At 49.8% G+C, this 21,727-nt stretch overlaps 9 protein-coding genes across 9 annotated transcripts; 2 read left to right on the forward strand and 7 right to left on the reverse strand.

Moving 5' to 3' along the window:
• Positions 1-36: 36 nt before the first annotated feature.
• FTJAE_2380 (uncharacterized protein) lies at positions 37-4,484 on the forward strand (the record flags this gene model as incomplete). The annotated part of the gene is made up of 2 exons (XM_037348569.1): positions 37-525; positions 576-4,484. 2 exons carry the CDS (start codon positions 37-39, stop codon positions 4,482-4,484), a joined length of 4,398 nt encoding a protein of 1,465 aa, XP_037210632.1.
• Positions 4,485-4,692: 208 nt separating this feature from the next.
• FTJAE_2381 (uncharacterized protein) lies at positions 4,693-7,181 on the reverse strand (the record flags this gene model as incomplete). Its single annotated transcript, XM_037348570.1, has 2 exons — positions 4,693-5,779; positions 5,833-7,181. The coding sequence occupies 2 exons, from the start codon at positions 7,179-7,181 to the stop codon at positions 4,693-4,695; spliced, it is 2,436 nt and encodes an 811-aa protein (XP_037210633.1).
• Positions 7,182-7,926: 745 nt separating this feature from the next.
• On the reverse strand, positions 7,927-9,057 carry FTJAE_2382 (uncharacterized protein; the record flags this gene model as incomplete). Its single annotated transcript, XM_037348571.1, has 3 exons — positions 7,927-8,482; positions 8,533-8,825; positions 8,878-9,057. The coding sequence occupies 3 exons, from the start codon at positions 9,055-9,057 to the stop codon at positions 7,927-7,929; spliced, it is 1,029 nt and encodes a 342-aa protein (XP_037210634.1).
• A 1,017-nt stretch (positions 9,058-10,074) lies between these two features.
• FTJAE_2383 (PAF acetylhydrolase family) lies at positions 10,075-11,212 on the forward strand (the record flags this gene model as incomplete). Its single annotated transcript, XM_037348572.1, has 2 exons — positions 10,075-10,635; positions 10,691-11,212. The coding sequence occupies 2 exons, from the start codon at positions 10,075-10,077 to the stop codon at positions 11,210-11,212; spliced, it is 1,083 nt and encodes a 360-aa protein (XP_037210635.1).
• A 276-nt stretch (positions 11,213-11,488) lies between these two features.
• Positions 11,489-12,229, reverse strand: FTJAE_2384 (uncharacterized protein; the record flags this gene model as incomplete). The annotated part of the gene is made up of 1 exon (XM_037348573.1): positions 11,489-12,229. The coding sequence occupies one exon, from the start codon at positions 12,227-12,229 to the stop codon at positions 11,489-11,491; it is 741 nt and encodes a 246-aa protein (XP_037210636.1).
• Positions 12,230-13,198: 969 nt separating this feature from the next.
• FTJAE_2385 (serine-type carboxypeptidase f precursor) lies at positions 13,199-14,898 on the reverse strand (the record flags this gene model as incomplete). The annotated part of the gene is made up of 4 exons (XM_037348574.1): positions 13,199-14,324; positions 14,377-14,473; positions 14,545-14,724; positions 14,775-14,898. 4 exons carry the CDS (start codon positions 14,896-14,898, stop codon positions 13,199-13,201), a joined length of 1,527 nt encoding a protein of 508 aa, XP_037210637.1.
• Positions 14,899-15,593: 695 nt separating this feature from the next.
• FTJAE_2386 (uncharacterized protein) lies at positions 15,594-16,711 on the reverse strand (the record flags this gene model as incomplete). The annotated part of the gene is made up of 2 exons (XM_037348575.1): positions 15,594-15,646; positions 15,808-16,711. The coding sequence occupies 2 exons, from the start codon at positions 16,709-16,711 to the stop codon at positions 15,594-15,596; spliced, it is 957 nt and encodes a 318-aa protein (XP_037210638.1).
• Positions 16,712-17,133: 422 nt separating this feature from the next.
• FTJAE_2387 (uncharacterized protein) lies at positions 17,134-18,546 on the reverse strand (the record flags this gene model as incomplete). Its single annotated transcript, XM_037348576.1, has 1 exon — positions 17,134-18,546. One exon carries the CDS (start codon positions 18,544-18,546, stop codon positions 17,134-17,136), a length of 1,413 nt encoding a protein of 470 aa, XP_037210639.1.
• Positions 18,547-19,030: 484 nt separating this feature from the next.
• Positions 19,031-21,482, reverse strand: FTJAE_2388 (TRI7-trichothecene biosynthesis; the record flags this gene model as incomplete). Its single annotated transcript, XM_037348577.1, has 3 exons — positions 19,031-19,784; positions 20,268-20,684; positions 20,737-21,482. The coding sequence occupies 3 exons, from the start codon at positions 21,480-21,482 to the stop codon at positions 19,031-19,033; spliced, it is 1,917 nt and encodes a 638-aa protein (XP_037210640.1).
• Positions 21,483-21,727: the final 245 nt, after the last annotated feature.

Here is a 21,727-nt window from a genome sequence, read left to right on the forward strand (position 1 = left end):
CCTTCTCTATCAAGTTCGTCGGCGCATACTTTCACAATGACAATGACGATGGCTTCTAAACCTCCAGCAGTCGACCCAACAGATGTGTCAGAAGATGAGCAAGAAACTCCAATCTACTTGGAGACGCCATCTGCCCCCAAACCACAAAAACCCGTCAAGAAGGCGACAGACATTGACTGCTGGTCCATGAACCTCGATGCCTTTATTCTCAACAAACACATCTTTAACAAAGAGCACTTTATCGCGCCACTAAATAGACCGGACAATTCGTCGTTTCTGTCTGGGGAGTTCTCAGCACCTGATGCGATTCCCAATGTTGACATTGATGGAGCGTATCCGTGGTATTCAAACTCGCGCATTGCGGATATCACACAGACACCAGAAGTTGATGAGGATGATAAAAATAAATATGATCGCATGTTGCGTAAAGAGCGATTGGGCGTCTATCTACATTGGACGCTGCCTCAGCATTTCCGTAATGGAAAAACGAAGGATACTGACGATGAGAAGGCTGGAGATGTCGCAGTAAGTACATCACATTGCGGTACCAGAACACCATGACTGACTAGCGACAGCAAACACATGTGCCAGATCGTTGGATAGTCTTCAGATGCATCACTGAAGCTTCTGAACCTGGTGCTCCTGCATTGGCTGCCTTCATAGTTGAGAGCAACCGCATTCGTCATTTCGGCGGACACTTTGACCCATCCACAGACGACACTTTCGATGTAGAAACGGAGGCTTCTCCATTCATCGACCAAGATGTTTCAGTGGAAAAGCAGGTCGATGTGTTTATGGGTATGAAGCGCAAATTCGACGATGACTGGAATGACCCTGATCCCAATGGTCTTTACCACTCGCCGTTAGCATTGCTGGACTCTGCCAATCCTCTGTTCCCAGACTTTCAGCACCACAACTCAAACATCTTCTCCATTCACGACGATGTCAGTTGGAAAGATAGTACAGGCAGGATCATCCAGCCAGCGTCTGCGACTATCTCGTACGCTGTGTTTGGCTACCATTCAACATTTCATGCGGAACATGATGAGAAGAAGTCTATTACCCACGGTGCCATGTACAATGTCAAGTGGACGAGGGATAAAGCGCCCGAAAACTCTGAGGCGCGCAATATCGCCAGGAACGTGAGCGAAAAGCAGCCCATATCCATGGGATCAGACTCGCTGGAGGCACTCGAGGCATACCTCCATGCTTTACCAGAGGATACGAGTCCTGCGCAAAAGACAGGAGCCCATCAGAGTCTAGAGCCCAAGCGCTGGAGCAACAATGACTGGGTTGCGCTCATCGACGAGATGAAGATGGCAATCGGACAATCCGGTCAAGGTGGTTTTCTTGACTCTCACGTACCGCAGAACCTCAGAGCTGGTTTCAAACCTACAGACGGAGGCAAGAAGTGGCGCTTCAATAACGACAAGGTCTCCGCGGATGGAAATGACCAGCCCATCAATCCCAACAAGATGAAGGAACTACATGTTCCTACCGCAAACGAAATGAATGCCTTGCTCAAAGCAGATAGGTTTCAGGCATATATCGATGCTTTAGACCGCCAGGAGGGTTATCTTCGCCATCGACTCTTCTGCGAGTGGTGGAAGCGTCGGGCGCGTGTACCGGGAGGTCGATGGGCGGAGCCTTCAATTCGCGCGGAATGCAGCAAGAGAATCCGCGATGATCTAGCGGCTTTGAAAACTGTCAGAGAGTTACGCAGCATGTATAACCAAGATCAAGTGCCTGCCGATCTGAATAAGATGCATGCGACTGCTAGATCGGAATTCTTCAGCCGCACGTCTCCTTCAATTGTCATGGGGGGACTTGGCACAGCGTGGCCTTCAGAGTTTCTCGTCAAGAAGAACAACGAGGCTAGACCACTGAGCTCACTTCCTTTTACCGGGAAGCAGGGAGCAGAATTGGTACAGCAATGGTTGAAGGAACTGGTGGGTGCCAAGTCTGGCGATGCGAATCACCAGTTGTGCATGGTCCACGGCATGAAACTCTTTTTCCAGAACCCAGAGCTGGTTAAGAAGATATCCGATGCGCAAAAGTCAAACAACGGTCTTATGCGACTTCCAGCCTTGTTTGAGTCTCTGGACAGTCTCAATGCCCTCAACTACACGGCACCGGGTTGGGTCCGCGTTGGAGTTGATGCGCTGATGCAGGAATGGGCATATGCCTTGAGTATCGGCGATCCAGAGAAGATGAAGGAGCCCAGACCTGCTTACTACAACAAGGCCGACACTCATTGGAATAACACACAGCCCTGCCGTGTGTTGTTCCTAGAGTGGGAGGTTGAGTACTACCACTTGCCTAAGCGATTCTGGACATTGCAGAGGTTGAGCGATGGTACAGCAGACTACAGAATCGCACCAGGTGTCAACATCTCGTCGTTTGACATGATGGATCTTCACAAACGTACCGTCTCTGGAAGAAGCATTTTGCGTCCCAACGCAGAGTGGGCGATGACAACGTTGGCGCAACAACTGTTGGACAAGTTGGATAATGAGTCTTTCAAAGAGAAAGCAAACCTAGCAGGTGGCAAGGCTCAAATACTGTCGCAACTGGAGAAGTCACTGAAGAGTCTTAACCTCGTATCTGGAAATCTTGACGGCTTCACGGACCAGCTTCTCACTCTTCACGGCGGCATTCATGTATCGCCTTACAAGTCCGACACTCATCATCCGCGCAACGAGAAAGAAACATCGCTTCTCAACGCGCTACTTGAGTCGGAGAACGGCCACGACGTCACTCCATTCGGAGAAGACGTCTGCTCAATTGACAAGGCCGAGAGGGACTTCAAGCCTGTTACCCATGGCCAAGCACGCTTCACAAAGTTCAACATCGTCGATAAATTCGGCCAAGTCGTTTCACCTATCCACACTCCAGACATCATCAACAAGACCAAGCCTCTGTATCCCTGCCTCGGTCGCACAATCGCATGTCAACCGAATGAAGCAGAAGGCGGAGGCTTTGCCAACAGTGTTGAACTGGATAAAGAGCACTGCTCACAATTCTTCCAGCTTGGTCACCGCATCAATCAAGATGCTAGACTCAACGTTCAATTTGTGGTGAATTCTGCTGATGTTGATGCGCACCATGAGACAACGCAGTTCTTCAGCGGCGATTTTGAAGGAGGCGTTGGTCGGAGACATCATGTTTGGCGTCCTACCACAGAGTACGAGGATCCTGTGTGGGGTTGGCTCATGCTTGACTTTCGCACGATGGGCATTCAAGTCTACAACGCTGCTGGTGAAAGTATGGGCGAAGCTCTGGTACCAGATAATATCCACGGCAAGGCTTATTGGCAGGTTCACTACGCCGAGGGTGACATGTCTGAAGCTGCGAATGAGTCGTCGCAGCTTCAACAGCTCATGAAGCGCATGTCTGACGCCAAGTTCCTCGTTGGTCTGTGGGCGATGCTGTCTGATGCGTGTCAGAATATTTATAACGACCCTTTGACTGGTGATGCACAGATGCTTAATATGGTGGGACGACCGCTTGCGCTTGTCAATATCGGCATGAACCTTGAGCTTGCTACACCCGTTATGCAGTCGCAGAGTTACCAGGACTTATTGAAGAAGGAAGAGATTAAGCTTGATGAGTACAAGTTTGAGGTCCTTCTTGGCGACAAGTCGAATCTGCGTGATGGACTTATTGGTTACTTTCCTCCTTCGCCAGAGCCATCTACCCCAATCACTCCCACTCCTGTTCCAGAGCCTCAGGATCGTGTAACAGATAAGCGACCCGACATAAATTGCGTCTACACCGAGTTCGGTTATCCTGGCCGTAACATCGTCGCAGGCGACAACCAGAAACCAGACTCATTCGCGTCGCCCAGCTCAAGCAAGGTGTACCTCTCACCTATGCACGTCGATCCCTCCAAATGCATCCCCGATCCTACCAAAGAATACGCCAAAGACTATGACGCAGCTGCAGCTTACCATCGGGGTATCTGGAACCATCCTGCAACCGTTGTCCTCGGCGCTATCGTCGACCCTTATCAACCCGTTCATATCGCCACGGGCATTCTACCATCAACAACACTGAAGCTTCCCCAGTGGATCATTGACCAGACCCTCAAGAAACTACGCATCCTCTTGCGCGGTGGACCTGTTCTTACAAGATCAGACCTTCCAGGTATCGACACCAGTCTCGATTCATGGAAGAAGCCTATGAACCAGACCACGGCTGAAGCATGCATTCCTGCCCTCACGGATAAGGGCGAGTGGTCATGGCTGCAGCCTAATCTGGCGGCGTATACACTGCCTGGAGATGAGGATGAGTACCTACCGCAGTTTGTTCCGTATAACTTGAAGTCAGCGCCTTCAGACTATCCCTTGGAGATGGGTCCGCATACGGTGTTGGAGGGTTTCTACAAGTTCGAGTTATCTCAGATGAAGCCGAATGCAGAGCTGAGAGCTGGTAATCCAGTGGAGGGTGGCGATGGAAAACAGCAAACGGAAGTGAAGAAGTAATTGACAAGTGGTGGATGGTGAAGGGCAATTGCCCAGTTACGGTTTTCTTCACCTGTATATAAGTGTTTGTCTATCAGATGCTAGTCATTTAGTCACGCAGTTTCTCTTTATAATACCACAGTGCTTATGGGATCTCACACAGCTTGCCCTGGCTTGTCTACCTTGGATCTGACCTTGAATGTTAGCATGAAACCCGTCACCCGATTCTTCATCGCTTGAGCCCATGCCTCTGAAACCAATTCTGATGATGCTCCTCCTCCCACCTCTTCTCCGCCCTCCTCAACGTCGCCGAAACATCCCAGAAATCCCTCCTCTGCGCCACATCCCTCGCCGTCCTCCCCTTATTATCCTTCATCGTCGGATCCGCCTTCCAATCCCTCAACACCCTGACAACCTCCCTCTTCTCATCATCCCCATCCTCCGCAACACTAGCAGCATAGTGCAACGGCGTGCGCCCATCCGTCGTACGAGCGTTAGGGTCAGCGTGAGCGTCGTCAACTAGTAGTTCTACGAGTGCGGCTGATGCGTACCGCGCTGCGAGGTGGAGGGGTGTGCGGCCCCCGTTGGCGCGTGCGTTGGGGTTCGCGGAGGAGTCGAGGAGGAGCATTGCTATGGCGAGGTGGTCGCGTTCTGCGGCGAGATGGAGCGGGGTGAAGCCGTTTTGGTCGCGAGTTGAGGGGGAGGCGTGGCGGAGGGCGGAGTTGCAGGCTTGGATGTCGCCGTTCCATGCTGCGTCGAGGAGGATCTCTTCAGGGTCTTCTATGGGCGCTCGTGGCTTTGGGGGCTTAGCTTCCACTGGTGTTGGTTGCGCGGGTTTGATGCCTGTGGGCTCTTCTTTCTTCAATGGCACCTCTGGCACTTTTGACACCTCTACTGGCTGTGCAGGTTCGGCCTTGGGTGATGGTGTTGGGAGATCGGTCAGGTCATCGTCAACCTTGAGCTTCACACCCTTGGGAGACTCAGGAGGAGCTCCGTAGGTATTCTCCTGAGCCTCAGGTTCAAGGGTATCATTCTCAGATTGCATTGGCTTGTCCTCCGGCGCCGCGACCTTCGCAGTCTCAACCTTGGGCTCAGTTGACACATCAGAGGGCGCGGACCTCACAGCATCCTCATCAACTGACTTCCGATATCGACCCACGGGAGGAGGGTCCAAGTCAATTGAGCCTGCCCTTGACTTTGAACTAGGCTGTGCTGTACTTGACCGTCGTGCATCGGGAGAATCTGAAGACTGCCCTGGAGCCGGCGGTGGTACTGGACTGTTAAGGCCGGGAGGAGCAGGTTTCATCAGAGCGCGCCTGGAGTCACTATCAGAACAGCTGTCGTTCAAATGATTTGAGATGTGACTTACGAATAAATGTTGACCATCAACTTGCTGAGAGCCGCCAATTGCTTCTCCAGCTCGCCGTCAGCCAGTTTGATCTTCTCCTCCCACTCATCCTTATACTTGTAAGAGTTATAAAACTCCTCAAGGCCACCAAACATCGTCCCCTCAAGCCCATCACTGCTAATCTCTTGAAGAAGCTTAGTCATTTCGTCCAGTGCGGCTGTCGCGTTCCTGATCGCTTCATCAATCTGCCTCCTCATAGGCTTCGCATCGTCTCCCTCAATAATGTCAGGTCGTGCCTCGAGTGTATTCTGGATCTGGGTGATGGTGTCCCTGGCTGTTGTCGCCTTTGCCGAGAGCTCATGGATCTCCTCGGGGGTCTTCTGGAGCTTCATGAACCAATCTGTCCATTCTTTGGCTGTGTCGGCGTGTTTACCCAGTGCTTCGATACCAGCGTAGGCAGCGACAGCTTGAGGGAAATGTTTCATGAAGTCAAAGCCCTTCTTCTTTGGTTCACTTTCCGTGGGTTTCTCGGCAGGTTTGGCCTCCTTTTGCTCTGGAGACTTGACAGAATGTCTTCGAGAGGAAGGCTGTGAGTTTGCAGCGCTGGAATAGCTGGGTCTCCTGCCTGTCGCCGAGTCATGCGTTTCATGAGACCGAAGCGGCGAGTCTCCTCTTGATCGAGGTCGGCCTCTCAGCATGTCCGCGGCTAAATGAGGTGCTGGTCTATACGCTGACGGGGGCGACCTTTTCCCCGCCCCGGGCGGACGTCTTGGCGAAGGTGGCGGCTCATAAGATGGACGTCTCCTTGGATCAGGCCGTGAGCTGTCCGTCGGATAAGACCTCATTGGCGGACGTGCGACCGCAGGCTTTGGAGAGTGTGGGAACGGTGGTGTTTCAGTTCCATAAGGCCGTAACTTTTGACGTCGTTCTGGAGTCGGGGATCTACGACGAGATGTAGGCCTACTCTCATCTTCCGACATCAAATCTGAATCTCTCGTCATGCGCCGTCTCAGCGTTCGTTGTACAGGCGCAGGTGGAGGTGGTCTCGCTCGAGGCGACACAGACCTGAAGCCTGAGTCCCTACGCCTCGGTCGCTCATAGTAGGATTGCCTCGGGCTTGATGAAGGAGGATATCGCGGTCGCCGACTTTCAGCTTCATAAGATCTTGATCTTTGCGCAGCGCCTACTCCAGGTGGAGGTCTCAACGGTCCCTCATTCTTTATCGTTGGTGGCGGATGACTTGGCGGGGGTCTGGAGTAAGACGCGCTCGGCGTTCTAAGAGGCGGTCTCTTCGGCGCCGGCGCTGGTGTTGATGCAGGCTGAGGTTTAGGTCTAGTAGAAGACCTCAACGAAGGAGCTTTCTTTGGCATTTTGCTCGCAATAAAAGTACCAAATCTCACTTGCACTTTTGCAAATATCGCTCAGGTACAGGTCTTCTTCTTAAGAAACTGCAGATAAGCCAGCGACAGGTAAAACAGGCCCCAGGGACCGGCATGACGCCATGGCATGCATGTCACAGGCGCTGTAGGAATCCGGGGCATCGAATTAATTGGTTCTGTAACGAAGGACGGGGTGAGCAGTGTGACGTGTCTGCTGATCCACCCTAGACCGGGGGATGATCACCTTTTTGAGCGGGCCGTGACGGGGACCAAGGAAGATGGACTGGGGATCGATGTACAATTATATCATGCTATTCTTAACGCGAATATGGTTGGAGCATTCAACTGTAACTATTAAGACAGGCATATTGTAGGGCCTTGATCTTGAGATCTTGCAGATGCAGTGCAACTCTGGATGCAAGAAACAAATCTCAATACGTCTGTGGCTGTGCTTGCTTGCCTGTCGCATGATGGTTGGCCTCAATCAACCATGGTTGTGCTGCCTGCCGCTGGGTTATATCACATGATGCGCGAGTTAAAAGTGTCTGATTGATGCCTAAACCTTGTGAGATCAAGTCAGTCATGTAGCACGATTGTCAGCTGCCAAGATCACAATCCCAGTACACGGAAACACTTGTTCCAGGCAGGAGATCGTCTGAGGCATATTTTCGCAAAAGTGTAACAATGGTGGAGTACATTCTATATGTAAACACTGTAATTAATATCGAGAGTCCTATCAAGTAGATAGAGGAGAATCCGAGTATGTCGGCGGACTCATTCGAGCCCATACTCCCATCAAGTCAGCCCTAAATGTCGCTGCAACAGGAAAGGTCCTCTCAACCGCCAATAGATTCTGGATGATACAATCCTGCTGCCAACTCTGACACGCCCGTGCACCCGCAACTCGCAGTGGACAAAGTACCAATAACGGCGAAATCGAAGAATTATACAAAACGGTATTTGTGTGAGTCAATATGTTGACGACGTGCATTTGTATCTCTTCTTCGCTCAAGCTGGGCGCCACGATACCTTTGTCCTGCCAATATGGTATCTCGTAGTCGAAGACTCCGGAGAGATATATACTTATAGCTGCGAAGAATGCTTTGGTCAAAGCTGAGAAGCTCCCGCTTGCATTCTCTACCGTTTGCTGTTTTGAATGTGCGTCTTTGGCTTCCCAGTCGACGAGAGATTGTCTTAGACGAAACCCTTCTTGAGCAACAGCAAAAGCTTCGTCAAGATGTTTCGTGACATCAACAGAATCTGCGTCCAAGTGATATAGTAGGTTTATCGCCCTAAGATAAATCATTAAAAGCCATGCATTAAAGAAGGAGGAATTACTCACCGAAGGCGAAGAGTTGAGCATGAGACAATGATATCCAAAAGTTCATCCAGCGAGTCACCATTACCTTGCTCTTCGCCTCTCATCTCTCGTATGAGACATCTCCAGTCTCCCTTTGCAAGAAATGTCGGCTCGCTGAATATTATAGCCCTACAGACTTCGAAGATTCGTATTTCAGTGAAGAAGCGTTGTCCATGACCTGATTTGCATGATGTTGGACCCACAGCGACAAGAGCTTTGGAAGTGCCATGGACCAAATGTTGTCTCCATCCTTCGCCAGTTGCATCTGTCATGAGCTGCCAGAAGTTAGCCTACAACCATACCAACGTGTTTTGAAGAACGGCTCACCTCGAATAGTCCCAACAGATGTGTGGTCCACAAGATGCGATGCCGGGTGCTAGGCTCTTGATCAAACTTCTCAAGAGCGTTTCTCAAACCCAGCACGGACTTGGAGTAGTGATGAACAGCCAAGTTGTAAGTCTTGCTTGGGTCAACACCTTCTGATGCGTTCAGCTTAACCGCCTGCATCGCCCCCAACGAAAGAATAGCATCATGAAGAAACGTCCCCGATTCTTGATCTTTCATCAAGCTAACGACATCTGTAAATATGTGCGTTCTCGGATTGCAGTTGTTCCTCCTTAAGAATGTGTCGAAGTAGTGAGAAAGATAATAGATCTGATCACCCGTGGCAATGGTAAACAATCGAGGAGGCTGACTTTTGCAGGTAGAAGCTGAAACTCGAGCCACGGTCTTTTTGCCAGACTCATCCTGATTGATCCAAATCTGCTTAGCCTTCTGCTTCTCAAAAGCACACTCAACCCTCCTCCTCACACAATTACTGCACGGAACACTTCCAGAACACTGCATCACAAGGATCAGCCATGTACGATGACGAATTTGCTCGGTACTTACCTTGAGATGGCTTGCAGCACATGCAAGGCACCGCGATCGTTTCTTGCGTCTATCAAATGGTCCAACCGGCATTTTCTCTATATTCCTTGTCGCGTGTAATGAGTTGATGCAGTTGGTGGGTGACTCGACAAGGGGAGATGCTTGGGTTTATACTCAAACTGGTATCGATTGAGCGAGATTAGCTTGGCATGTTCGCGATACCCTTTTTGGAAATAATTGAGCGACGCTAGTGCTGTGAGCCAATCATGGTGTTAGCTTGGCGGGGAGCTGAACTTCATCTTCGTCAGCGAGTAAGGTCGGGCAGAAAACGGTCCTTGGCAAATAGAGTGAGAAATGTCAATTCGCTTGAACTTAACTCCTTTGAGTATGGTAGAGGCTGTGTTTCTGGAACGATTGTGGAAGATCCCACGTGTTTGGGTTTGAGCTTTACCGATAATGTAATGAATCCTGCGAGATTTGGCATCTAGTACGAAAACTTCGATGTTACTTCATGATGGATATCTCTTCGTCTGATTATAAGATGCCTTTCCATCCCTCTCATCGACATCTCTCTCAACAACCTCATCAACCTTCCAAACTCACATTACCTTCTTTCATCCACTACAACTAAGCTCTTTACTTATCAACTTCACTATGCAGTTCTCTCTTCTCTTTCTCTCCCTTGTCGGGGCCGGAAATGCCATCCTTCTCCCCAAGCCAAGCGGTCCATACGGCACTGCCCTTCGCATCGAAGGCATGACCGACAAAAGCCGTATCGACCCGTATGACCCCAAGAAAGGTCATCGACAAGTCCTAGCCTCAATCTTCTGGCCCGTCGACTCAACCTCTTGCTCCAACAAGGTTGTCCCCTACATGCCGCCCGCTACAGCCAAGGAATATGGACAACAGGTAGCGCAGCTGGGTCTATCGAACGACACCTTTTCAGCTCTCGAGTTCCAGGTCTGCAAGACTCCTATTGCTCAGAAGGGATGTGAAAGCGAGAAGAAGTCATTCCCCGTCGCTGTCTTTTCACCTGGCGCTGGAAACTCCAGGTTGATTTACAGCCTGATGGCTCGCTCGCTGGCTAGTTATGGAAACGTCGTGGTTTTGATTGATCATCCTTACGATCCTGCTGTTGTCGAGTTTCCTGATGGAAAGATCATTAAGGGAGGAAACATCCCCGATGACCCGAAATCTAATCAGCAGCTGGGTTTGGTATGTGTATCTTTATCGTCTCGTACCGCACAATGGGTTTGCTAACATATTATAGGTCAAGGCAAAGGACATGTCCTTCACCATCTCAGAACTTCTACGTCCCTCTTTCCAGAAGAAGGTCTTCAAGGGACTTCCAGGTTCAATCGATAACAAGAAGATTGCTGCCCTCGGTCACTCCCTCGGTGGCGCCAGCGCAGCTATAGCAATGGTATCGGACAACAGGATCCGCGGTGGAATGGACTTGGACGGCCAGATCTTCGAACCAGCTCTCAGCAAAGGCCTCGACAAGCCATTCTTCCTCATCGGCCGCCCTAACCACAGCAATGAGGATACAACTTGGAAGAAGTTCTACGCCAAGCTCCGAGGACCCAAGAAGGAGATTGCCGTCAAGGATACTGTTCATGGCTCATTCACTGATTACCCTCAACTCCTCAAGGCTCTTGATCTGCCAGCGGCTGCTATGAAGGCGGTGGAGCAACTTGTTGGAACTGCAGAGCCTTCATATCTTCAGAAGTTCCTGTCCAAGACTGTTGTGGATTATATGAAGATTTCTTTTGCTTATAAGGGCAAGAACTAGACACACCTTCACTTCACTTACTTCATGGGCTATATACCTGATCAACGCATAGTGTCACTGATCGGACTCTTGTATCACTTGTATAGATTTCATGCAATCTTTTCACCCTTAATTATAGATTTCAAAGATATGACTATAGAACTGAACTGAGTATTCGCCATTCATCGTATTTTCGTCGTGCAGAGCTTTGGTATTGTAGTGCATAACCCTGGCCTGAGTCTTGGGCCTGGGTATTGTAAGGCCCCACGCACCGATTTGCCTCAGAGGCCGTTAAGCTCAAGCTACGATGGGCATACGCATGTTCCCACAGACACCAGTAATGCGGGCAAAGTAGTCAATGCTCCCAGAGCCGTATGGATTGCTCGTCAATAGAACACCACCAGAAACGATTCCCTTATCGCCAACCTTGATAGAAATGTAAGACGGCGCAAAGGCCAAGCGCCGAGTGGGCGGGCCATAGACCCAATTGTTAACAGTACCAATGTTGGGCTCAGTGGTGAACTGCACTGGCGACTCGGTCCTAGGGGTGACAAGATTGGAATAGTCAACCGTCGCAACGGTGTTACCATCGCTTGCAATGCGAACTTGGGCATAATCGACTTTGGAAGTGTCAATGCGGTTTGGCAGCGTAAGTAGGCATTTGTTGGTGGTGAACTGTATGCCACCTCCCCCAGCCAGAGAGCCGCTACTCAAATACACGTCGTAAGGGTTGTCACCATTCTTTGTGCCGGGGGTCGGAATCCCTTCAGTGATGTACAGACGTCCTTTGGTCGTTTGTGCTTTCCACGACGTATAGAAGCCTGGATCACCGGTGACGGTCACATCGCAGAATGAAACATTGAGGAAGGTCTGCGGCATTGCAGCTCGTCGGACGTGCGACAGCGCTGGCAGATCTTTGAAGGAAGCTGGAGCGCCGACGGGAATAGTAGGGTTGTCGAAAATAGAAGGGTAAGAAGGATTAGGAGCAGGGACAGCTTGGGCTAGCCCAATAAATGGCAAGAGATAAGAGACTTTCATGATGCGTATGATATAAAGATTTATGTTGCCAGTAGAGATAATATTGCTAAATTTGTCTGGCAAAACATGATATTAAGTACTTCTTGGCCAAAAGAATATCCATTTTTTGACAAAAGAAGGCCTCCAACGAGCTAACTTGGATTGTCTCATCAATAAGTGAGCTAGATGGGCGAGACCGTTCTGACCTCGCCTGTGGCTTGCATTGAGATCAATAGTAATCCGATTAGTCGGGACTCGAATAAAATAGCGCCAAGCCTTTGCTATTATGATACGATTAAATTCTTCTAAAGACCTCTCAGCTGCGGCACTGTCGTTAGTCTTGGCTTGAAGGCTGAACACCGTCATTTGACGACTTCACTATTCCAAGCGGTGAGGTCACTCCACGTTCCTGTGCAACCATAGGTGCAAATGACATCTCCACTGAATCACCCTTGCCCAATTGAAAGATGTTTAAGGACTTATAACCAGGCTCATAACGGCAGCTGGAAACGAAAGCCAACTTAAAAGTGCCCAGCTGGGAACTTTACATCGCGATCTGTCAAGACTAGGGAGCTTTCAGCTACGCCATCACCATTAGTCTTGGCATCGAGACCCAACACTATGGTTCAAAACGTTAGCGTTGCGCCTTATCATAGTTAAGCTTCTTTTTCTTCCAGCCACACTGAGTGTCTGCGGTTGCCATGTAGGGAGAAATCTGAGATGGGTTAGATACGAGGAATTTACCTAGCAGCGGCCGCTGTTCGCCCAGTCGGTAGCCAATATGTTCCTTCAAGGGCCACAGGGCTTTAGTGGTGGCGTCGGTCGAGAGTATTTTGGTGGGCCGAACCAGAAGAAAGACAGATTGTTAACCGACGTGACCGAAAGGTGAAAGTTGGTAGATAACCTCTAAAAGTAAAGTCAGAGCTATAGTGACAACAATCGATACATTCAGGCAGCTATCTACATTAGATCCCCCAAAACCCAAACTATCTAGTATGGCCACTTGAAAGAAGTAGAAATATTAACAGAAAACGGTTCCGCATCCGTAAGCGACTTCACCCGTCCAAGCATATGCTCCAGCTGTCTAAACGCAGCAGGCGGCGCATACTGCGGAACCATATGTCCACTAGTCTTAACCGTCGCTAAAGTAAACCCTCTCTCCGAGTGCACCGATCCCTGAACACTACCACCCGCCCAATTCTCAACATTGCTCTCAGTGTTGTTGATTATCGGAACAACAAACTCTGCACTCGGTGCAGTCTGGAAACCTTGCTTGCCGTTCCACTTGAGACCCTGGACGGCTAGGGCTGTTGTGTTAGACGTGATGATATAATCCGCCATACCAGATCCGATCATGACGTTGTTGGTCTTTTCAACGAGAGTCTGGAACTTCTTCTCGTGCTCGGCGGGATCGTATCTGTCGTCGTCGCCGACAAAGACGGGGCCTGAGCACGATGCCCATTCTTTGGGAGCAGCTGGGGCGTGGATCGCTTTGCGGACACCGGGGATGTTGAAGAAGAGTGTTGCGCCGGGAGGAGTATACTGAACCGAAGGAAAGCCGAGTACATCCCATAAGACGGGACAGGTATCTTGGACGTGATAAACGTTAAAGCAGGGGTTGATAACAGTGCTGATCTCGTCGAAATGAGCCGTGATGTCGCATCCCTTGACCTGAACAGGTTTCCAAGGCGCTGGAGGAGGAGGATACGTAAGATGAGCCTCACGATACCTATCCAACCCACACTTCTCATTATCATTATCAAGAATCTTCTTATTCTTATCCGGAATCGCAAAGACACTCTCCCAATGCCTGAAGAAGCCCGGGAAAGCAGCATGGTCGAGACTTAGCTTATCAGCATACGGCATGACAGGGTCGTAGTAAAGAGCGCCCTTGACGTTAAAGTACTTCGTATCCTTCTTGTCGAGCATAGCAGCGCCGACGTAGGGGACGTAGACACCGGCATAGCTTTCGCCGGTGATGTAGAGTTTCTTGCCTTGTAGGCCGAAGGTATCGACGAGGTTCTTCCACCATTCGACGAATTGGGCTGCTGTTTCGGTGTTGTTCTTTGCTGTTACGTGGCCGGTTGAGAAGCCGGTACCAATAGGATATTCAACCCTATAATCATTGTCAGTACGTCATCATGCTTTTGTGAAAGGTAAGACTTTACCAGATGACGTTGGCGAGTTTGTGCCATGACCAAGCATTGGGTACAGGCTTATAAGTTCCATATTTCCACGAAAACGGGCCATTCTCTTGCGTGAGACCTACATCGCGTCAGTCATGAAACAATCAAATCAATGTGTCAAATTGCCTTCCAAAGAGGAGCAGCCAGGACCTCCATTAAACCAAATCACAACATCGTCCTTTCCAGCTGGATTAACAGTCGGGAAGAACCAATAGAAGAACTTGGGATCTTTGGAGCCAGTCTTCTTCCAATCCACGGGGATTTGGCCAGCATAGCTTTCACCGATATCAAACGAGACTTCAGGAATTCCAGTTGAAGGGACATAGTAAGCTGACAAGATGGTTAGGCATAGGAGTCAATGTCATGACGTAGCAACTCACGAGAAGTCTTCTTGTTGTAGTACTGAGAATATGCAGGCTTGGAAGTACGAGAATGAATAACCGAAGCATTCGTCAAGGCAACGAAACCCAAGACCGACAAAAGAGCTGTTCTCAAACCCATCATGACGTATAAGAATTCTTTAAAGTCGACAGGAAAGCCCGGCACTCCCGGACAAGACAGGCAGCACGGTTAATATTTATACAAGAGTCATACATATTAATCCCCGTAACATAGCCCGACAATCAGAGGGACTTTTGCTATGATAAAGTCCTACTCACAAGGGTACACAACACAGAGCACGGAAGTTCGGCATGAATACTTATCTGTGCCTTCCTAATGCAGCTATTTGCGGGGTTCGTGATATCAAGCATCGTGGTATGATAAGCTGTCCGTGTCGATCGGCGAGCGGGAGGATCCTATTGGCTGGGCCGTTTGACAAAAGTTCGATGACCAATTGAGGCTTCGCTTAGAGTTCTGTGGAAGAAGGTTGTTCTGAGGGGAGAGGTTGGAGAATGCTACTTCGGTGTGTGATTGACTTTCGGGGATCGGATGTTGAGAACGTAAGACCATGTGCGGGATAGCGTTGCTTTCGGTTGAAAGTTAAAGAAATGCCGTTGAGGATGATCCGCGGGTTGTGGTGAACTGTTCATCATCAAGATTGCATGACTAGAGTGTTTTGGTTGCTATTTTGTTCAACTTGTGGTTTTGTTATGAAACCCTACCTTGTTGTTAAACAAGAACCCATAAGTTAGCGTTACTTCAGGAACTTTTTCTCTGTGATCATCCTTGTGTCCCTTCTCTTGTTTATATATCAAAACCTAGGACTCGGCTGGTTGGCCCTGTAGGTATATCTCACCATAGCCCATCTTATCTATCCAGCATAGATAAATATGCTCCTGTCCCTTCTGCTCTTGTTGTCTATGCTGATGTATGTTGAATATCAAGCTCCTATGCAAATACCAAGACCTTATATATCCCAGGTCACAAACCCAACCAAAACTCCATAAATTCAACCCAAACATCATGACTTACTCATCTCTTCACGAAGCTGTTTCTGAAACTCAAACTTCCTCTCCCTCCTATCATTCTCCCTCCTTCTAAACTCATCCCTCCTCCTCCTCTCCCCAACAGTACCCCTCAAACTAGCATCTGGACTCTCCCAATCAATAGGCACCTCCTGGAAGATAATCGGCGTCCAAACTGGCAGAAGTTTCGTCCCAATCTCACTCTCCGAAGGCGGGAGTATCTTCCACGTCTCATCCGTTTGAATATCTCGTCGTACAACGGGTATGAACGCCGCTGGCTCAGGTGGATTCAGCTTTAGATACGATACTTTTCTATCGCGATCGGAGCGCCATTCTCGATATTCAATCTCCGCATGCGCAGCCTGTTCGTCGCTTAATTCAAGAACAGACGCTTCCTCTTCTTCTAAAAGAGGCGGCTGTGATTGCGTCGCATATTTCGGCTCCCATTCTCGAAGCTTGGTGTGGCATTTTTCCAGCGCAGACCAATGCCTCTGAAGGGCTTTCGCGCGATTATGAATATCGTGAGGTTCATCGGGAATAGGCGCCCTTCGTCCACCTCTCCTCGCAATAGCACCAATCGTATCCCTTATATCCGTCTCCCTAAGAACCAACCACGTTAAATCACGCCTCGTTTCCAAACTGCGCAGTAATTTCGAGCAAAAAATATAATCATCACCCGGCAACGACGTAGGAACAAGAGTGTCGCGGAGGACACGATCGATGTATCGTACTTCGCATAGTGTGTTCTCAAGCCTCGCGTCTTTGGGGATGTCTCTGAAGGGGTTGCAGCGCTCGAGAAAAGCTCTCCCCACGCGGGCGTTGGAGTCGCTGAGGGGTTTAAGGTTGATTATCCCTGTGATTTGGGGGTTGCGGGCCTTGAAGGCGTTGAGAAAGCCTCGGATTGCACTCATGATGCATTTTCTGGCCGGACTGAGGGGGGTTAAAAAGAGGGAATGATTTTTGAGGCACAGAGTGAGAAATGGAAAATGGGAAAATTCTTGTTTTTAAAACCCCCAAAGTTGAGAAAAGCTGGGCGCTGCGAGTGATCCTTGTTCCTCCCGTGTTGCTCCGCTTGGCCGTCTCACAGCGAGGCCTTTCACTGACATTCGGACAATGCCGTGTGCTTTGACCAGCCCAGTATAGAAGCGGTGTATTAAAAGTTTTTCACTGTTATTATTAACCAGGACACTCATTATATCCAGTTTCTCTTCCGACAATATTTAAAAACCGCAATGTTCTGTGCAAAAGTCTCAACTCCAACATCTCAAAATCTTGATTGATCGGCGTCACATGTAACCAATTCTGTCCTCCCACCCGCGGGAACGAATCAAGCTCATCGCCACCGCGCCCGATTCTCCTCTTCGTACAAACGATGTGAATACCCGTTCCATTCATCATGCAGAGCGCGAGCATCAATGCTACTGCGCGTCCCTTGCCCAGGCAGTCGACGAGCTTGGAATGAGAGAGACTGGTGATCCAGCCAACCCTCAATGCGACCGTCGCCAAGAAACTCCATCCAACCTTGGTTGCGATCCCCGTAAATTACAGGTCCCTGATCTTCACGACCCCGCCATTTGAACCACACGCGATCATGCGATGAGCGCATGGGTCGTTCTTCAATGAGGAGTACGCCTTCGTAGACGCCGAGGTTGAATCTTCCCCAGAGTCGATTACCAGCGATGGTGAGGGTCAATTGGAATTCGTCAGGATCAAAATCCCATTGTTTGGTCACATCGCGCGATTCAACTTCGTAATCACCGTTCAAGAGACCCAAGGGTGCAAGGTTGACCTCGTCAACGTCATCGCTGCCGTTGTTCTCATCCGAGGAGTAAACTTGATATGGAAATTCCGAGTTTGGGGGTGGAGCATCGTTGGACGGAGCGGGTATTCGTCCCCGGGCCGCAAAAGAGCCGCCGCGTCGAGCAGTCTGAGGCGTTGCGAATCTGGGAGGTTCGGGAGAAGGGTCTCTTGGTGTCTGTCGGCTTCGGCCAGTTGACCACCGCGAACCGTTTCCTCGGGGTGCAGTCTGCTTAGTTCGTGGTTTTACTGGCTCTGGTGCAGCAGTGCTTGCGACTCTGCCAGCGGATTGAGTTGCACCGCCTCTGACGCAGCGTGCAGTCTGGAGCTCGCGGGCTGGTGTCGGTGCGGGGCCCGTTTCAGGGTCCTTTGCCGCTGTCGTTGCCGTGTTTTTAGTGGGTGCTTTAGCTGGTGTCTTCGCTGGCGCTTTTGCCTTTGGTGTCGCAGTCTTGGGTGTAACGGTCTTTGGCTTTTTGGCTGTCGCGTTACATTCGTCGTCGTCTGCCTTTCTTTTGGCACTCGCGGCAGTCGGTTTCTTCGTCTTAGCCTTGACGGGTGTCGCTTGCGCAACAGGTTTGCTCGTCGCACCCTTCTTCGCCTCGCGATCGTTCTTTGTCCATTCCTTCTTCAATTTGGTCTCGAGTTTGCTCACGTTAGCTGGAACTTTGAGATTACCTGCATTAACAGCGTCAAACAATCGCATGCGCGCGACAGACTTGGTCTTGGAGGGCGGGAGACCATAGTGAATGAGTTGGGCCTCAAACCAGTGTGCGGGGTGATCTTTGTCGTTGCCAGACGTGAAATGCTCCTTGAGCTCGGTTGCCGTGGCACGCCGATGACGGTTCTGGCCAGAGGATTGGGCGAAAAATACACCGTCGGCAAATGCAAAGCCATCTTGGGCGACGGGAGGAGCTCCAGGCCATGCGTTGGCCTCAGATGCCTTGGACATGATGTTGTAAGTGGTAGGTGGCCCAAGTTATGATTTGTTCCCTGGGTGACAAGTGGTTTAATGAGGCCTGACAAGCGAGAAATGATGCTATCGTCATTGCCTCACGTGCCCAGCTTAATGCTAATTCCTAATGCATGCTTATGTTTGCACTGGATTTATGCTGCAGGCCATTCACGTTTTCTTTGACGGCTGTGGCAAGCACTGGCAGTCCAAATACTTCCTGCTAACAAACTATCGACCCAAAATGTAAGGCGGATAAAATGGAAGTAACAGCTTCAGCGAACTGAATATCGCAAACACATAAATATGTCGATAAATTCACATGGACTTGAAATTCTATATAAGAAATAATCTATGTTCTACCGCCATAATCTATCTTCCAAAACACACACAATCTATATGCTACTTTCCGGACCTCGAACCAAATGCAAAGACGTCTATGAAATGAAACACCTCCAGCGAAAGGAACTTGCCCTCAAACTTCTTAGAACTCATCGGGAGCTCCCTCAAAGATCCCAAAGCCCTTGTTCAGCAAGTCATCATCCCGACGAAAGTTACAAGACTCCTTAACAGCATCCGTCCACAGATCCTTACCACCCTGCGTCTTAGACGCCAACTTCACACCCTTCGAAACAGTCCTAGCAGCAGTAGCAACAGGCCCAACACCAGGAATAGCATACGTGCTCGCAAAAACAGCCTCCTTCATAACATTCACCATGATCTCACACGTAACACTTCCAATTTCTCTAAACCCCTTGTCAAAACCTCTAGCCGTGAAATCAACAGTAGCTGTAGCGAGGAAATCCGCTGCTGAAGTGTCGCATTGACATTTTCCGATTGCATAGCGTTCACCGTCGGGGTTGGCGCCTAGCATGTCGTTTGTGAATTTGCTGAGGTGTACGGTGGTGCAGATCTTGGTGCGGTCGTTTTTGCAGTAGACACCGCATGCCCATGCGCCATCGCGGGGAGATGGGTCGAGGTAGAAGAGGCAGAGGCCTTGTCTTGCGAATGCGCCGTTTTGGCGGTGATAGTCGTCCCAGGACTTGTCTTGGTTTTGACGCCTGGTCAGGGAGGAGTCTTCATGAGTGGGCAGGGCAGCACCGGTCACCAAAGGGACCAGGGTGGCGGCGAAGGTAAGAAGAGCGTTGAAGGCAACCATCTTGAGTGTGAAACTGAGGTAGAAGGGATTCGTGGTGACTGCTGTTTGAGGAGAATATTGTATTGATCTGAGTGTTGGTCTGATAGTTGTGAGTGATTATGAGGATATAGTTCGTTTCTCGAGCGCCTCGACACTGTATTTTATAACATTTACATATTCTCAGGCTAGTTATCTAGTAGGCGCAGTCCTCGAAGCTGACATAGAAGCTATCACCGAACCACGATGAGCTTACTGAGAATATCTTCAACCCTTGCGATCACATAAGGCGAGATCCTCTGCCAAGGCCTAAGTGCTTAGTACTTGACTTCTCACTGCCCCAAAATCCTTGTCTCCAATTCGCTGCAGAACGAATTTATAAGGAAGATCCAGTTCTTTCTCTTGGCTTTTGGATTATCCTGGCCGTGTAAAAGTGCGATTGGCTTATCAACTGTATGTTTAGCTGTAATGAACTTCCTGTTCTGAAATGTCTCTGATCGAAGCAGCGAAACAGTGTATTACATGGCGGTGCTTTTGGTTATCCAATCGTGATATAGCCGCTCTGACAGGATATGTCTATTAATACTTCATAAGATGACCTATGACTGAAAATGGAAGCAACTGCCCTGGATCTGCTACTCGCATAGTGGGATAAAGGAATGACGGCGACACCCATGTGGTGAATATGCAGAACCAGGCAAACCCAATTATCCAGCGTAATGGCCTTGGGAGGGGAATATCCACGGCTGCAGCTTGCACCGCGTCCTCAAACATGATAGCCAGCGGTTGTAGAAGGAAATATGTCTCCATTTCATACCGCTCTCCGGACTCAAGACGGTAGAAGTAATGAACGCAGCGGTGCATAAGTCCCGAAGCGAAGAATGCTAATGTCAGGCGTAAATATCGTGACAGCAGCGTCCCGCGACGGAGCTTGAGAACTTTATCTGGAATGAAGTCTCCCCAGCCAGCTAGAGCCTTGCGGAAAAGCCGATGCCAAAATGTTCTGGATGTTATTTAGTACATTTACCAGCAGGGCTTTTGAGAGTATCACTTACCCCCAGAACGTTCGGACAGTGGACCATGAACTTATTGGCCCGTTGAGATGCGGCCAATCCTCTGGCTTGCACACACCAAGTACAACAGATACCGCAGCCACAAAATTATGGGCCAATCGTACCGACACATAGCCAATGACCCAATTCCCAAGGGAACTAGCAAAGCGAAAGATTATGTCTTCCCGAGTTAGGCTCGTTAGGTTGAACAATGACTGCTTTTCTCTCGTGATCAAGTGCTTCTCCGGACGCGGCGCGAGAAAGATAGCATCCAAGACAAGATAACAGCAAATACATTGGACAAGTCTCGTTGTAATAAACCTCACAGAATTTGTCGGGACTCGGTGCTTCATCGAAACCTCCCCTCGCAAGCCAACACGCCGTAGGTTAAAGTACATGCTCACAGCACGAAGGAAATGGGCGACAGTGCTTAAATGGCGGTCAGACTGTCTTTCCTTCACCGTGAGGACGTCATCGGCATCGTAGCGCGATAGAAGAATCTGCTCGGTGGCATTGGCGTAGAGTCCCCAGCTGAACAGAGATATGCCTGCTATTTGGGCTGGAGGCAAGGACGATGTCAAAAGGGACGTGTACAAGGAGTGCTGCAGACAGCTCAGAGCCACCGCTGCACCGAGTCTGCCGAGTATTGCATTTCTAGGGATGAAGAAAATGGTGCTTGCGAAACAGGCGAGAATGCTGCAGCCGAGAGCGACGATCTGAGACGTTGAGGTTTGCTCTAGGCCGTCCATCGCGGAATTAGGATGAGGTGACCACTCGGATTGCGTAGGATCGAAAGTTGAGGAAAAAGAAGAGACAATCACAACAGATAATGCTTGCGCGGATGGCGCGGTATATGAACGAGATTAAACGAGGTTTCAAGGTTCAGCAACTGCCGTGTTTCAATGCAGCCCAACGCCGTTGGGACTAGCTGAGCCAGGGGTCAGCTGCTACCGCTGTTTGGGCTGCAGGCTGCAGGCGTCAGGTCAGAGCACAC

This window comes from Fusarium tjaetaba (assembly GCF_013396195.1).
Source record: "Fusarium tjaetaba strain NRRL 66243 chromosome Unknown NRRL66243_c0000041, whole genome shotgun sequence".
Classification (NCBI taxonomy): Eukaryota; Fungi; Ascomycota; class Sordariomycetes; order Hypocreales; family Nectriaceae; genus Fusarium; species Fusarium tjaetaba.